The sequence below is a fragment of the Odocoileus virginianus genome, unplaced genomic scaffold (genome assembly GCF_023699985.2).
Source record: "Odocoileus virginianus isolate 20LAN1187 ecotype Illinois unplaced genomic scaffold, Ovbor_1.2 Unplaced_Contig_3, whole genome shotgun sequence".
Lineage (NCBI taxonomy): Eukaryota > Metazoa > Chordata > Mammalia > Artiodactyla > Cervidae > Odocoileus > Odocoileus virginianus.
The window spans coordinates 412,553-427,952 of NW_027224320.1; the positions used below are offsets into that span (position 1 = coordinate 412,553).

At 65.3% G+C, this 15,400-nt stretch overlaps 1 protein-coding gene across 3 annotated transcripts in view; it reads left to right on the forward strand.

The window, feature by feature from the left end:
* The window catches only part of CHCHD6 (coiled-coil-helix-coiled-coil-helix domain containing 6), a 105,739-nt gene extending 97,459 nt beyond the window's left edge, over positions 1-8,280 (forward strand). For all 3 annotated transcript variants that reach the window (XM_020881235.2, XM_020881250.2, XM_020881242.2), the window contains 2 exons: positions 7,418-7,553; positions 8,111-8,280. In XM_020881235.2, coding sequence (XP_020736894.2) covers positions 7,418-7,553; positions 8,111-8,116 — 142 coding nt within the window. In that variant the 3' untranslated portion in view covers positions 8,117-8,280. The remainder of the gene's footprint in view (positions 1-7,417; positions 7,554-8,110) is intronic.
* The last annotated feature ends 7,120 nt before the right edge of the window (positions 8,281-15,400 follow it).

The following is a 15,400-nucleotide window of genomic DNA, read 5'->3' on the forward strand; positions in this document are numbered from 1 at the left end:
TGTTGGTTAGAAGTACGGACTTTCTGAAAGTGAAAAACGGGGTCACTTTGGTTCTAGACAGGAAAACCAGTGTTATGACATTTGGTTCCTTGTTTTAAAGACACAGTCACTTGGGTTTGGGAGTCATTTTGGAAAGAGCGTGTGTCTTGCGCGTGGCTCTGGGTCCCTGGCGCCTGCACAGCCCTGCTGTGTCTTGGCGACGTGGGACACTGGCCAGAGTGGCAGCCAGGTTTCCCCTGGGTCTTGGTTTCTGCTGGCAGGATGTCAGTGTTGGCAGGAAGCCGAGGGGCCCCGGGCCTGTGATGCTGCGTCCTCTTGTGCCCTTCCCACTCTCCAGGGTCTGCATTCAGGCCCCCCAGCCTGTGCCATCGCCGGCCACTAGGCGAACCTGAACCAGGTGTCCGTGCTGCTTTGCAGGTCCCATCCGCCCCAACAGCCTTACAGTGATGAAGCCCTGGGGCCCAGATCTAACGGTGACCAGTCCTGGGGGCCCGGCTCTAAAGGTGACTAGTCCTGGGAGCTTGGGTCTAAACTATAGGTGACTAGTCCTGGGGGCCTGTGTCTAAACTTAGGTGACCAGTCCTGAGGGCCCCAGACTAAACAGTGACTAGTCCTGGGGCCCAGATCTAAACAGTGACCAGTTCTGGGGGCCCGGGTCTAAACTATAGGTGACTAGTCCTGGGGGCCCGGGTTTAAACTATAGATTACTAGTCCTGGGGCCTGGGTCTAAACTATAGGTGACTAGTCCTGGGGCCTGGGTCTGAATGGTGACTAGTCCTGGGAGTCCTGGTCTAAACTGTGACTGGTCCTGGGGGCATGGGTCTAAGCAGTGACTAGTCCTGTGGGTCTGGGTCTAAAGGTGACTAATCCTGGGGGCCTGGGTCTAAACTATAGGTGACTAGTCCTGGGGGCCTGGTCTAAGCGGTGAGTAGTCCTCCGGGCCCAGGTCTGAACAGTAACTTGTGCTTAGGGCCCAGGCTCACGGGGCGGCCAGTCCTTGGGGCCCAGGACCCCCAGGTGCCTGGTCCTCGGGGCCAGGCTGCAGTCCCGGGGGAGGACAGCCCCTCAGCCACGTCCGGTGCCTGGCTGGAGCATGTCGGGATGGAAGCCCAGTGACAGGAGACCCTTTGCTCTCAGGCTTTGTCGTTGTGGATGCCTCACGTTCGCTCAGGACCGTGTGCAGCGCAGTGCAAGCGCCTGTTTAAGCAAAGGCCAAAAGTCCGGTTGAAGCTGTAACAGGAAAAATAGGACGTTTGTAACACAAAGCTTGCTGCTCGTTCTGGGTATGAAATTTATGACACTTTCCACGCGGTAATAATGAGCAGTGAAGCTGCATTTGTTTCGTCAGAGGCAGCAGAATGCATCTTGAGGAATTAGGGAAGATCAGGAAGCGTGATTTGCGGCGTAGCAAATCTCTCACATGGCGAATGGAGCTGGCCGGGAGGTAACGTGCACTCGGCGAGGGCTGGACAGGCCTGGGTCGGTGGGGACAGTGGGCTCCGGCCTTCGCTTGGGCTGACGTGGCGGGAAGCACTCAGCCCAGGAGTCCACGTGGGTTTCACATCGAAGGCCTGGGCCCTCCCGTGCAGTATGTGTGTGTGTTGGTCTGGGCACAGTGGGTCACTTGCAGCCCCTGCGTAGTGAGCCTGGCAGGGCCGGCGTTCCTGTGGGCAGCGGGCGGGGGGCGGCAGACCCTTCCTGGGCCCTGTCCCCAGTCTCTGCCCACTCTGTGGACAGTCACACCGCTGGGCGCCCGTGGGCTCCTGGAAACCACGTCGAGCCCCTCACCTAGTCCCTGTGGGCCTGTCTCCATGTCCGTCAGGGTGGGCTTATGTGTCCACGTTAAATACGGCATTGTTGCCCTGTAAGGTCAGAATGTTCCTTCCAACCTCGCAGGACTTCTGTTGGTACTTGTGGCCGTGCTGGGTCCTTGTTGCCCCGCACGCGTCTCCTCCCGCGCAGAGGGCAGGCCGCCCCTCCCGGGGATTGCGGGCCATTCACTGCACGGGCTTCCCCGTCCCAGAGCGCGGCTCCAGGCACACAGGCTCCATAGTTATGCTCATGGATGTAGTTTATGTCCCTCAGCGTGTGAATCTTCCCAGACCAGCGGCAGAAGCTGTGTCCCCCACGTGGGTAGGTGGATTCTAACCTTTGGACCACCAGGGGCGTCCTAGCATCAAAATTTATGTAATCTATTACTTACTGAAGGAGACTGAGAAGCTTCCCAGTTTTTTCTTCTTTTACCGATATAATGACAACTGTGGCAGACAGCTTTAACGGACTTCATGCACTCTCAATCTTTCTAGAGGGGACTGTTGGTCAGAGAACACACGTGTGCAGGTGCATGCGCGCACACACGCCTGCTGTGCTTTATTCCCCACTAGGCCGGGCTTCGGCGACCCCTGTGGTTTCTCAGGTGTGGGGCGTGAAGTACAGACCCATGGGGAACCCTGCGCCATCAGCAGTGGTGTAAAATCCCACCCAGTCATGCCCTGCTGTCCTTGGGTCTCCTTCTGGACTCTTCTGGGGCCAGTGTGCGCGTTCCAGATTTGTGTAAACATACCTTGCCGCTCAGTTACTTAAGACATAAAATATGTACCAGAGCAAGTCCTTGCACCTGAGAGCTTCTTCCAGCGCTTTTTTCAGATGATGCAGAATCACTTTGTCACACCTCCTGCTGCCCCTGTCGCAGCTGGAAAAGGGGCCCTGGTGGGCTCTTTCAGGCTACACGCATCCTTTCGAATACATTCAGTCGTCTTAAATGGCCATGCATGTTGGGTTTTATTTTGAAGTGATTTCAAACCGACAGAAGGGTCTCAGGAATAAGAACTCATGCACTATCCTAGATACCTGGTAGGTCATGCCCGAGTCTACATCTTCACAGCCCCCCTAGAGACAGAAGCACTGTCTTCCTCTGACCCGGTGAATCGCCGCCCCAGGGCCTCCGGTCCACCGAGCTGCCCCAGGCCGTGCTCCGTGACCACAGAGGCCTTCTGTCTGCAGCCCCACCGCAGACCCTGGACGCGTCCCTCTGGCTGCATGGCCCTTCCTGTTCCAGCACCTCCACAACCAGAAGGCAGGGGTCTGAGCTGGTGATGCGGGGGGCCGGTGGGGCCAACGGGGTGAGGACAGAGGGCCTGGGGGAGGGGACAGGTGCCCGGGGACGCGGGAACTGGAGTGAGCAGGGCCCTCCTTGCTTCCTCCCGCAGCCCGCAGTGCCCGCTGCGTCTCAGGGCCTGGCCGCCTCCCTGCCGGGGTGACTGCCGGTCGGGCCGGGACCCAGCTCTCCCCAGGACCCCTGCGCCCCCCAGCACAGGCTCGTGGAGTGCACGCATGGTCAGGCGGCAAGAACGGGGACTCGTGGGCTTGGGGCGGCTACCACTGTGGCGCCGGTGGGCCCAGATGTGGTGTGTGCACCCAGACACGGTGTGACCCCAGTGGGGACGGTCCTGGCGGCAGGCTGACAGGTCAGGAACGGGCAGAGAGGGTGTAGGAGAGAGGCCTCGGCCATGTTCACTCCCTATGCTGGGTGTGTGGGGTGTGACCCCAAAGGGGACGGGTCCAACCCAGGGAGACTTAGAGGTTGGGGCGTTGCTTCCGACGTGGAGACACCTGGAGGCCCAGCAGAGAAGCAGGGGGAGACTGCTGGGCCCACAGGCCCCGAGCAGCCCCGTGGCAGCCCTGCTGCCATGCCCCCATCCCCTGTCCCCGAGCCCCACATGGCCCTGCCGGCCGGCCCCCGATGGGGCTCTGCTGGACTCGGCTGTGCTGGGCTGTCCTCTGCTTGCGAGTGACTCCAATCAAATCCCTTTGCAGGGCTAGGGGTCTTCACTCAGACCAGCTGAGGCTGAAGTGGCCACTGTGGCCCTCATCCCGGGGTCCGCATGCCTGGGCAGTCAGCCTCAGGTTTCGGCCACTGCTTCTGGTGGCTCACCCCTGGACCCTGTGGTCAAAGCCCCTGTCAGCCCCTCCTGTGGGCTCCATGCCTGTCTCACAGGGGCCACCACGGACATGCCAAGGGCAGTTCCCCCGCCACTGTGTCCTCACAGCTGCAGATGGACCCCAGGGATGGGCCGTGGCCCTGGGGAGACACCGCGAGCGGCTCCCACCGGTGCCACGCCTCACGGGCCTGCAGTGCCCCTGCCCGGCCCCAGCGAGCCTCCTCCCACGGGCGCAGTGCCCTGGACGCCACACTGAGAGCTGGCCCTGAGGGCCCTGGGCCTCAGCGTGCGGGCAGGGACTGCTGGCTCATCTCTGGGCAGAGGGCGAGGGCCGGGGTGGTACGGCTGTGCCCACATAAAGGCTTCGGGAGAGCAGGGGCACAGCGGGGTGGAGGCCGTGTCCCGCATGGCGTGGCGGCTCCCAGGAAAGCACGTCAGGCCACTGGTCTGCCCTGGGTGCTGGGGATGCTGGGGCTTGGTGGGGCTGGGGCAGGGGGCGGAGCAGCCTGAATTCAGTTCTGCAGGAGATCCTGGCCCGGGCGCCCCACCAGCGGGCTTGCAAAGGCCCCAGGAGTGTCTTTGGGAGCCAGACTGGGGGAACTCCAGTCAGCAGGAGATGGGTGGCCTCAGAGAGAACAGGGGAAGAGGGGGTCCAGCATCTGGGTCCGGGGGTTCCTCAGGTGGCGCTGCTCTTTCCCTGGTGCCTCCCACCCCCGGGCCTCCAAGGGACCACAGGGGATGGCTCTCCTGTCCCGGGGGTCCTGGCCTGGGCCTGCTCAGACACCCCTGAGCCCTGAGACCTGCTGGCCCCTGGGCCCACATCCCTTCCCCGCGTCTGCTGAATCAGGAGCTCCTGGGCGGGGGCTTTTTCACAAAGGACCAGAGTCAAGAGTAGCCTACTGGCTCTGTACATGACTGTGTCTGTGCACGTGTGTGCACATGTCTGTGCACATGTGTGTGCACGGATGCGTGTGTGCAGCCCAGGGAGGAGCCCTGTCAACGGCTAAGCAGCCCTGGGGGTCTGTCTGTGCCCCGTCTCCTCAAGGGCGAGCTCTCCTGGGGTTGGGCCAAGGTGGAGGCCCCCGTGGCTGCTGGCCGATGGCTGGGTGCAAAGGAGCAGCCGTGGCTGGGGCAGTATGTCCTCAGGGAGCAGCCGGGCCTGCCCGGCCCTGACAGAGACAGACGTCTGGCCCCAGGGAGCCACCCAGCCCTTCAGCTGTGATGAGGCGCTTGCTCCCACGTCTGCTCCGCTGGCGTGGCTCAGGCCTGAGGAAAGACGTCTGCTGGCCGGGTTCCACTGCAGTCACCAAGGGGAGGTTATGTCAGCAGTGGTGACGGGAGAGGGCGGTGATGTGCTCTCGTTGGTGGAAGGAGAGCCTTCAGAGGGACATGTGAGGGGCTGGGCCTGGGCCTGCGGGCAGCGGGGCTTGCAGGTTTGGGGGGCTCGGCTCCCCGCTGGCATGGGCGCCAGCCCTCCCAGTTGAGGTGTCTGGCTCCACAGGGAACTGGAGTCCTGCATGTCCTCTGCTGCTTTTCCGTACCCTCGGCGGTTTCTTCCCCCGAATCTTTGGGAGGTTTTCCAGAATTGGAGTGGATCTCAGGGGACGCAGCGTGGAGCCTGGGGGCCATAGAGCCAGACAAGCAGACCGTTACGCTTGCCAGGTCTCGTGTGGTGTGGCCTCGGGCAGGTCGCCTAAGCCCTCTGATTCCAGCGTCCCCACCTGCAGAACAGGCCACTGTGTGGGTTCGGACCCGGCAGGCTGGCTCTCAGAATGACGTGGACCTCAGGTGCAGCCAGGGCAGCCGGGAGGCGGCCTTCCCATCCGAGCCGCTTACCGAGGAGCCCTCTGTCATGGAGGATGTGGGTTCTTCTCTGTTAGAAAGAGACTGGCCAGCTGTCGGCCTCCTGCCGGCTTCCGCTGGGCTGGCACTCCACCACTTCCCTACATGGCCAACAGTGTGTTTCCTGGGCTTCTGCAGCCAGTAGGCAGCTCCCTCGGAAACTCGAGGGGTCTCGGACCTGTGTCCAGCATGTCCAGCTTCTGTGCTGCTGGGAAGCCTGGTGTCACTGGCTCGTGGGCGTGTCACTGCCGCTTCTGCCTCTGATGCCACATGGCTTCTCCTGGGGGTCTGTGTCCCTCCTCCTTTGGAGGGGAACACTCGTCAAGCTGGATCAGGGGCTGACCCCACCCTAACCCACCGTATCCGCCAAGACCTCGTTTCCAGCTGAGGCCACATCCTGAGGTTCCACTCTCACCCAGCCCCGGTCCCCCCCTGCCCCCCATTTAGGCCGGTGTGAAGGACCACCGGGGGTGCCAGGCTGGAGCCCTGTCCAGGCACAGGGCTCCTCGCGCAGGGTTGGCGGGGTGGAGGAGGGCAGACGGAAGCGCACAGGAAGGTGTTTCAGAAGGCGGCCAAGAGAGCACGTCTATCCGGAGGCATTTGAAAGGCCCTCTGTTAGCTTTATCCACGTCAGAGGGCCTGGGGCTCGGAGGGGAGGGCGTCAGGCGGCGTTTGGGGCCGGGCAGTTAGAGGCTGTGGCGAGGCCGCTGAGCCCCCTCCAGCCTTCAGCTGCAGACTCAGGCAGTCTGAGCTGCGCCACAGCCGCGTCGTGTCCCGGCCCCTGCCGGGGGCTGGACTTCAGGGCTGGACCTAGGGCAGGGCCGCTGTCTCCCTGCAGGTGCCGGGGACGGGAGTGGGGTCCTTCCTAGGCGTCCAAGCTCAGCCTGGGCCCCAGGGCTCCCGTGTGGACCCACCCGGAGCCCTGGAGACACTGAAAGCGCATCCCGGAGCCTCCTGGTCTCAGCAGCTGGTTTCTGTTTTGGGGGGTGGGGGGGTGAGAGATGGCACCCCTCCTGGACCTGCGGGGCCAGGGTCCTCAACACACGCGCCCTGGGGCGTGAGGGCACGTGTGAGTATGTGTGTGCACATGTGAATGTGCCCGTGTCCACACGTGTGTGTTCATGTATGTGCACACGTGTGCACACACGTGTGCCCGTGTGTGCGCACGTGTGAGTGTGTGCCTGCACACAGAAGTGTGACGGTGTGTGCGGGACAGCATGTTGGGGCCAGGGAGGGGAGGGTGGGAGGGACCGCGGGGGAGGCGTCAGAAAGGAGCTGACTTGAGAGTGAACTCTGCTTCGCTTTCTGTATTTGCTGCACGCTTTGAAAAAGAGAACGCAGCCGTTCTTCAGATGAGCACGTGTGGAGTCTAGTGTGCGGCCCAGGCCTCCCTTGACGGTCACAGCAGGGACGGTGACCCCTCCAGGCCGCCGCGGAGGTTCCCCGGGCAGGGGTCTGGGCATCTCCGCTCTGCCCTAGGCGTGCTGTGGTCTTCCTGTGTCCTGCGTGCGTCCTGTGTGTGTTAGCTGTGAACTCAGATGGCTCCGGGGGAGAAGCGGGCCCACAGCAGGGCGGGTGGGCAGGGAGCCCCGCAGGCGCTCTGGGGTGACCACAGGCCCCTCCCGTGTCCGCAGGCCACGCAGGGTGGAGCCCGTGTGCTCCGGGCTGCAGGCCCAGATCCTCCGCTGCTACCGCGACCACCTGCAGGAGGTGCTGCTGTGCGCCGACCTAGTGAGGGCCTACCAGCACTGCGTCAGCTCCGCTCACAAGGTACGCGCGCGCGGCCCCACCCGGGCTCCAGGTCAGGGAGGCTGGTCATGCCAGGCCCCGGCCTCCAGGGCGGCGGGGGAGGGGGCCTGATACGGGGTGGGAGGCAGAACGGCGAGGCGGCAGAGGCCAGCGTGCGGCCTGATGGCCCTGGCCTGGGGGTGGCAGGGGGTCGTGGCCATCCCAGGCTGACCCCGAGGCCCTGCCTTGACCCTCCCTGCCGATCCCAGGCCCCCGAGAGCTCCGGGCTTCCCGGGGCACTAGGGAGGGGCAGGTGCCCGCGGGTCCCTGGGCCCGGGCCAGCTGCAGGCCTGCCGCCCGTGTTGCTGTGGATGGCGCTGCTGAGCGGGTCCCACAGAGAGAACAGGGGGGGCCCTCGCGGGCTGAGGGGAGCCGGCCTCTGCACCAAGGCTGGGCCCAGGGCAGGGGCGGGAGGCCACGGGCGCACAGCTGAGGGGGCTCCATCCAGGCCTGGGGCCGGTGGGGAGGACCCCCTGCTCAGCGCTGGCGGAGCAGAGCCGGGGCCAGCATGCCCGGTGACTGGACTCTTCTCATTGCAGGGCTGACACAGCCTTGTGCCGGGCCCACTGTGATGTGGAGCCTGAAGCCTGGACCTGCTGTGGGGCCACTGTCTAGACGCCGGCCACGGCCTCCCCGCCAGCACCACTGCCCCTGTGCTGGAGAAGGCTGTGTGCGCCCCACTCGCAGACAAATAAAGCAGATGTCCGTGCCTGGTGTCCCTGGCTGCCTCCTCGTGTGCACGCAGCCCCCGCGGCCCTGGGCCAGGCCCCGAGGGACACCCGTGCCTCCGCCCCCGGCGCCTCCTGCAGAGACCGTCAGGGTCCACCCCTCTGAGCGGCATCACCCTGGCCTTGCGGGAGTGGGGCTCGAATGAGCCTGAGGAGGGCCTCACAGACAAGGTCCCGGCAATCCTCAGGAGGGCGGGGGTGGGTCAGGGGACAGAGCAGGCCAAGCCCGGGGCTGGAACTGGCAGGACTGGAGACGAATGGGGAGAGGGGACCAGGCTGACTCGGCCGGGTGAGCTGGTGCTGGGGGCCACAGATGAGGGCCGGGTGAGACGGGGTTGGGGGGATGGCTGGTGCTGGGGACCGCAGATGAGGGCCGGGGGAGACAGGGTGGGGGGTCGGCTGGTGCTGGGGGCCGCAGATGAGGGCCAGGGGAGACGGGGTTGGGGGGGACGGCTGGTGCTGGGGGCCGCAGATGAGGGCCGGGGGAGATGGGGTTGTGGGGGACGGCTGGTGCTGGGGGCTGCAGATGAGGGCCGGGGGAGATGGGGTTGGGGGGGACGGCTGGTGCTGGGGGCCGCAGATGAGGGCCGGGGGAGATGGGGTTGGGGGGGACGGCTGGTGCTGGGGGCCGCAGATGTGGGCCGGGGGAGAGGGGGTTGGGGGGGACGGCTGGTGCTGGGGGCCGCAGATGAGGGCCGGGGGAGATGGGGTTGTGGGGGATGGCTGGTGCTGGGGGCCGCAGATGAGGGCCAGGGGAGACGGGGTTGGGGGAGACGGCTGGTGCTGGGGGCCGCAGATGAGGGCCGGGGGAGATGGGGTTGTGGGGGATGGCTGGTGCTGGGAGCCGCAGATGAGGGCCGAGGGAGATGGGGTTGGGGGGGACGACTGGTGCTGGGGGCCGCAGATGAGGGCCAGGGGAGATGGGGTTGGGGGGGACGGCTGGTGCTGGGGGCCGCAGATGTGGGCCGGGGGAGACGGGGTGACGGCTGGGTGTGGGACTGGTGCGGGGCAGCGTCCAGGGCTGGGTGAGTTGCCCAACTGCACATGGGCTGAGGAGACACCCCCCAGAGACCCGGGCAGCATCCCCGGCTCTGCAGGGGACAGATAGGCAGGACCGCAGCAGCCAGCTGGGCGGCAAGATGCCTGGAGGGGCCGTCCCCGGTGGTCAGCGGGGGTAGCAGGTCCCAGCTGATGGGCCCTGAGCGACCTCAGGGCCACCCTTCGGCTGGAGCCCCCACGGCCCTCCTGAAGCCCCGGCAGAAGCCTCTGCTGCCCAGGGCCTCACCCAGCCTCCAGGCCTCCCACCCAGAGGCGGGCTCACTGCAGCTGTGCAGTGGCCTGTGTGCACGCCTGCGAGCGTGTGCCCGTGTCTCAGCCAGCCATGCCTCCGCGTGCTCCTGCCCCAGCTCCCTGTTGCCTCAGCAGCTCCCCAGGCTCCCCCTACCCCCAGGGTGGCTGCACGCTGTGACCTCGAGTGTCACTAGTGTGTGGGGAGGTGCGTGCACACGTGTGTGCCTTTGAGCCTGCATGTGGGCCCACATCTCCAGGCCCTGCACGTGGCCATCCGTGGCAGGAAGCAGGGCCTGGGAGGGCAGCATGGCTGAGGGCCCGGGGCAGCCGTGCTGGGCCCAGGTCCCGGCGTGTGACCGTCCACAGGGGTGGGTTCCCATCCCACCCGGTCACTGGGGTCAGCGTGACACGCTGGCTGGGATGTCCAGGGTCCAGCCAGGAACCAGAAAGTCCTGACCACTGAGACGGAGACCAAACCCATGAAGGTGGTCCCCGAGGACCTGGAGGGGCGAAAGCCTGGAGCGAGCGTCCTGATGAGCCCCACGTGCGAAGCAGCGGGACACTCCCACCACCCCGGCTGGGGCGGGCAGTGACCCGGGGGAGGCGGAGCCCAGGGGAGGCAGCTGCGTCTCAGGGCCGTGATGGGTGGCCCTGGTCAGTGCTCAGCAAGGGTGAGGTCAGGAGACCTGCCGCCCAGGCCCCTCCGGCCACTCCAGCATGCGGCCTGGGACCTGAGTCCACTCCCTCTGGTAAGTAGCTTCACTCCAGAACCGCCTGCTGGAGTGGGCACAGAGGCCACATGCCCAGCTGCCCCCTGCCCGCCGCGCCCTCCCTCGTGGGCAATGCCAGCCCCGGGGTCAGTTCCTAATGGGCGCCCCGCACGCTCCCGTCCGCCCAGAAGTCCCAGGGCACCCCCCCACCCCATCCGTGCCCCAGGCCTGTGGTCCTGAGCGCCGACCTGGGGCCTCCGTCGTGGCCGTGGTGCTTAGGAGAGGCCTCCCCGGGGAGCGGAGCCCCCCACCCCGCATTGATCACGGCGTGGGCAACAAGGCAGCACATGGGCTCTGCCCACCAGCTCCGCTGTCATGAGGCCCCCGGAGACTGAGCCTGGAGCTTGGGGATCCATTCAGAAGCTCCGTCGTGGAGAGGGGCAGGGTTGCCCATACACACGTGACGGCCCCAGGGCCAGGCTGAGGGTGCATCTGGCTCATGGCCCGCGTTGCCGTGTGTTCAGGGTCATGCTGTTTGGCTGGGGTTTATGTACCTTTTTCTGCTCCTGACTGCCTGCGATGCCTTTCTAGCACCACCGCCCCCGCCTCCAGAGGCTCATGGCAGTGCTGTCCCGCGCCCGCATTTGGGGGCTCCTGCCCTCGCTTCCCGCTGGCTGGCTGGCGGGCCCCGTGGGCACCCATACGCAGAACTGACCTCCTCGAGCAAAGGACGTCATACCTGCCCAGCAGGCAGCGGGGATGTGAAGCCTGCTGGGGGGATGTGGGGCGACCAGAGGGTTTGGGGGGCTGGGGGCCGGGAGTGGGGGCTGCCCACACCCAGAGAAGCAGCCAGCCCACCAGGTCTGGGTCCCACTCGAGGAAGACACTTACGCTCCGTACCTGACAACCTGCCTTGTTAAATTTAACGGGCTGGTCATTCCCAGTAAATAAACATCAACTAATTATGAAGACGCGTTTGCTGGGGTTTAGCTGTGGAACAGGTAGACTGATTACATGAGTGTTCAGCCTCAAAACGTGGGCTCCCACAAGAGGCCCGCAGAGGGAGGGCGACACCCCAGGCCACCTGGAGTGCAGGGTCGGGATAGACTGGACCCCACAGCACGGGGGGCCTGCTCAAGCGGACAGGTGGGCGGGGGCCGCCGGCTTGTGTGATGGGGAGTCCAGGAGGAAGCTGTCAGCATGGCTGGATCGAGGGGCTCAGACGCGGGGACCGGGCCCGGCCACGCTGCTCCCCCTTGGGCCCCGTGAAGGGCCTGCAGCGCCCGCCTTCTGGGGAGTTCCCTCCCCCTCCGGGTCCAGCATGGGGCCTCAGCAGGGCCGTCGCCCGGGCCTCTGGGGGTTCGAGGCCTGCAGGCGTCCAGCGGGATCCGCCTTCTCAGCCACAGACCTGTCGGGTCACACTGCAGAGCGGCTCCCGGGGCCAGTTCACAGGCTGGGTTCCAGGAGGGTGATGGGTTCTGAGGTGGCCCTGTTGGACCATCTCCGAAACCTGTTAGTGGGAGACGGGGACCCGCAAAGGCGGCTGGGGCAGGGTTGCTGTGGGGTCCTCTCTGCAGAGAGGCAGGGGCATCCCGGGCAAGTCTCTGCCAGGACGCAAGGAGCTGGGGACACCACGCTCCTGGGAGGTGACCGGGGGCCCGATAAGGGAGGTGGCCTTTCCTGGGGCTTCGTTCATGCACCACTTGGATTTTTTTTTTTTTTACCATAAGTGTAATATTTTAAAAATTAAAAGCCCTGTTTTAGTTGCTTAGAAACCCAAAAGGCCAGACCTCTTGGAAGTCTAAGGGTTGTAGAGCAGCTTTCACACCAGGGGGATTGCCGGCACCCGGGCATTTCTCTTACAGTGAGCAGTGGGAAGAGTCAGTCACATGACTCCAGTGGGCCCAGTGCACTGCCGGGGTCATCACCCCCGAGAATGCACACGCAAAAAGGTGGAGCTGAGAGGCAGACGTCCAGGGACATGTTTGGGCTCCTGGAGCCAGCCGTGCCTGAAGCAGGCCTCCACATCAGTGAATGTGTCCTTGAGTGAAGCGGAGCCTGGTTTTCATCAGGACTGTTTCCGTCTTCTGTTTCTCTGGTGTTCACTCTAGCTGCTAGAGATTTCAAATGCCACCTCTGGTATCTGTCCTCCCAGAGCCCCGCCTGCCGCGCAGTGTGTGGGGCTGAGGCAACGGTGTGGCCAGGTCTTGGCTCTCCCTGCCGCCCTCTGCCCCTTGGTGGGCCTGTGCCCGGGGTGGGAGGTGGCGCGGCTGCCCGTAGCCCCCCTGCCAAGGACACAGGAGACGGGGAGCTGGTCCTGTCTGCTCCTCACTGTCCTTGCCAGGGACCCCGCGATGGTGCCGCACGGAGGAGACCCAGGTCCTGACATGCACTCAGGTCCAGAGCCCACGGGCCCGGGGCTGCTGATGACCCGCAGGTGGGCAGGGCTTAGGGAGGCTTCCTGGGAGAGGCGGGGCTGGGCCAGGGCCCTGGGCAAGGTCAGCAGGGTGACCTCATGGGGACGGGGAACAGCATCACATGGGGAGCTCGTGGTGGGTTCGGGAAATCACAGAGTTTCCCTGTGACAAGCCGTGGGGGGCAGGAAGGGGCCTCGCCGTGGAGAGGGACGCTCACAGCCCCTCCCTGCCAGTGGAGCTTGTGGTAGATTTGGGAAATCACAGAGATTCCCTGTGACGAGGCGTGGGGGGCAGGAAGGGGCCCCACTGTGGAGGGGGACGCTCACGGCCCCTCCCTGCCGGCCGGTGGTGCAGGGGCAGGCTGAGGCAGCTGGGGAGTCCTCTGACCCTCACAGTGACCCTGAGACTCGAAGGGTGGGCCCCTGGCAGGAGCGGAGCTGCAAGAACTGGGGCCCCGAGTCTCTGCCTCTGAAGTCTTTGCTCTCCTACATGGAGCCCCAGGGTGCAGAGATCTCCCCCAGGGAGGGTTTTCCCAGGAAGGGTGGCACGCAGGGGAACTCGGGCGGCTCCAGAGCCTCCCTCGAAACTCCAGCTTCCCTCTCTGCACCTCTGCTCCCACGCCGAGACCCCCTGTGCCCATGGGCAGCAGCCACCGAGGGGTGTGGGGTAGGCCTGGGAGGGGATCTGGGTCTGACTGCGGGGGCCGGCCTGCCCAGCTGCGCGGCTCAGCAGCAGAGTGGGGACTCGGGCTGTGTCAAGGCCCCCAGCCTCCTGGGCTGCCCCCCTGCCCAACGTATGAACTAGCGGGACATTGGCGCGCTCGGGACTCTAGTCGGGAGCGTCTCCGAGGAGGTGACGTGCTGGGAGACTGGAGTCACGGGGACGCGGTCAGGAGGGGTGGTGGGCCGGACCCCTCGGGTGTCTCCACTGGCGGGACGTCCACTGTCCAGCCTGTCCGGCCACGAGGCCTTGGGCACAGCTCTGCTCCCAGAGGGGCAGCCGTGGAGGGTCCCCGTCCCCTGCCTACTTGGAGGTGATCGTCGTCTCCAGTGACGACTTCCTTAGGGCAGGGCAGAGGCCTGCACCCTCTCCAGAGCCCCAATGCCCACACCCCAGGGACTGTCCTGCAGCGTGGGTGCTGACGCCCGCGCCCAGCGTGTGTCCTTCCCCCCGCCACAAGAGCGCTCCGTGAACAGTCACCACGACAGGAATGTAGAGTTGGCCCCGCTTGGCTGACGCCGCCCCCCGGAACCTGCTGCAGCCCCGAAAGCTGCTGTTTCAGAGAAGTTCCAGGCGTGGACGTGATGCTGGGGGCGCTGGACTCCGCCTCTCCTTTGTGCTGCCCACCGCTTTCCTGCCACGGCATGCCCGCTGGGGCACCCGGTCCAGCGCTGCATCCAGCGTGCGTCTGACGCTCAGCAAAGGCGCCCGTCACTGCCCGCGTGTCCGCGTCCCCGCTGTGGCTGTCCCAGGCGTGGCCCTTCTGCACTGAGATCTCTGACGGCAGGAATGGCGACGCAGGCCTGCGAAGCCCCGGGTTCTCTCTCCGACTCCTCCGAGGCGGAGGGCCCTGCCAACCACTCCCTCGCGTCACCTGCACATTGGCATCAGTCGGCCCTGTGCCCCCAGGCTGGCTCCCCGGTGCTGCTCTGATGGCGACCTGGGTGGGGTCCTGCACGTTTGGGGTCTGTGGGCTGAGACCCCCGTCTGCTTCTCCACCCTGGGTTCACAGCTGGCCTCCTCTGGCCCTATGGGTAACGGGCAGACGGGTTGCCGGTTAGTTTGGGTGGGAGTGCCACCTCCTGGGAATTTCAGCACAGCGAGGGGGCTGGGGCTTCTTCCGGTTCTCACCCCTGGGCCCCACCTAGGGTGGAGGCCACGGTCCTGCTGAGGGCAGGCGTCCAAGGACCGTCCCCTTTCAGCTGCCTGTGACCCCCAGGGTGATAGGCACCCAACTCAGCAGCCCCTGGGGCTAGTGCATGCTGTGCCGGCTGCAGACCCTGGCTGGGCTCTTCCCGCCACTTCCCTCCAGTCTGCCCGATGCTGCGTCCCTGCTTTCCATGGGGCAGGAACCCACCAGCCAGCCTGTGCCACTGTTTACATCGGTCATCCACTTGTCCCCTGAAGCCGTCTCACTTTGCAGCCCCAGGACAAGGTGACCCTGAGCCCCACGGCTCTCAGGGGTGTCTGTGGAGTGGCAGGCAGGGGCTCTGCTCCTGTCTTCTCTATAGCATGGTGCTGACAGTGACCTGGCCGCCTCCACAAGGACGGCGACTCAGCCCAGACTCACCACCACTGGCCTCAAGTGGGCCAGGAAACCCAAGGAAGCTGCTGTCCGGAAGGCTTCCTGGAGGTGGAGGGCACTTTGGGCCTTGAGAGGTTGCAGCAGCAGGGGCCCCCTGGTTGAGGGCACAGCAGGGGCACACAGGCCCGGGGACCCGGGGGAGGAGGAGGCCGGCGGCCGACTGGGGCCCTGTCTGTCCCACTTCCAGCAGCTCGTTTAATGCCTGCACCTGGGCTTTCTCTGGGGACTCCGTCCCCGAAGCCGCCCTCGCTTGGAGAGCTCCCTGCACTAGTGTGGCCCCAGGAGGCTCTACTCCAGGCTGCAGTGACTGGTCCGTGGGGGCCCCTGATCCAGCCCACTCACAGGGGTCCATTCTGGGACTCCTCCCGGAGCTGCCAAG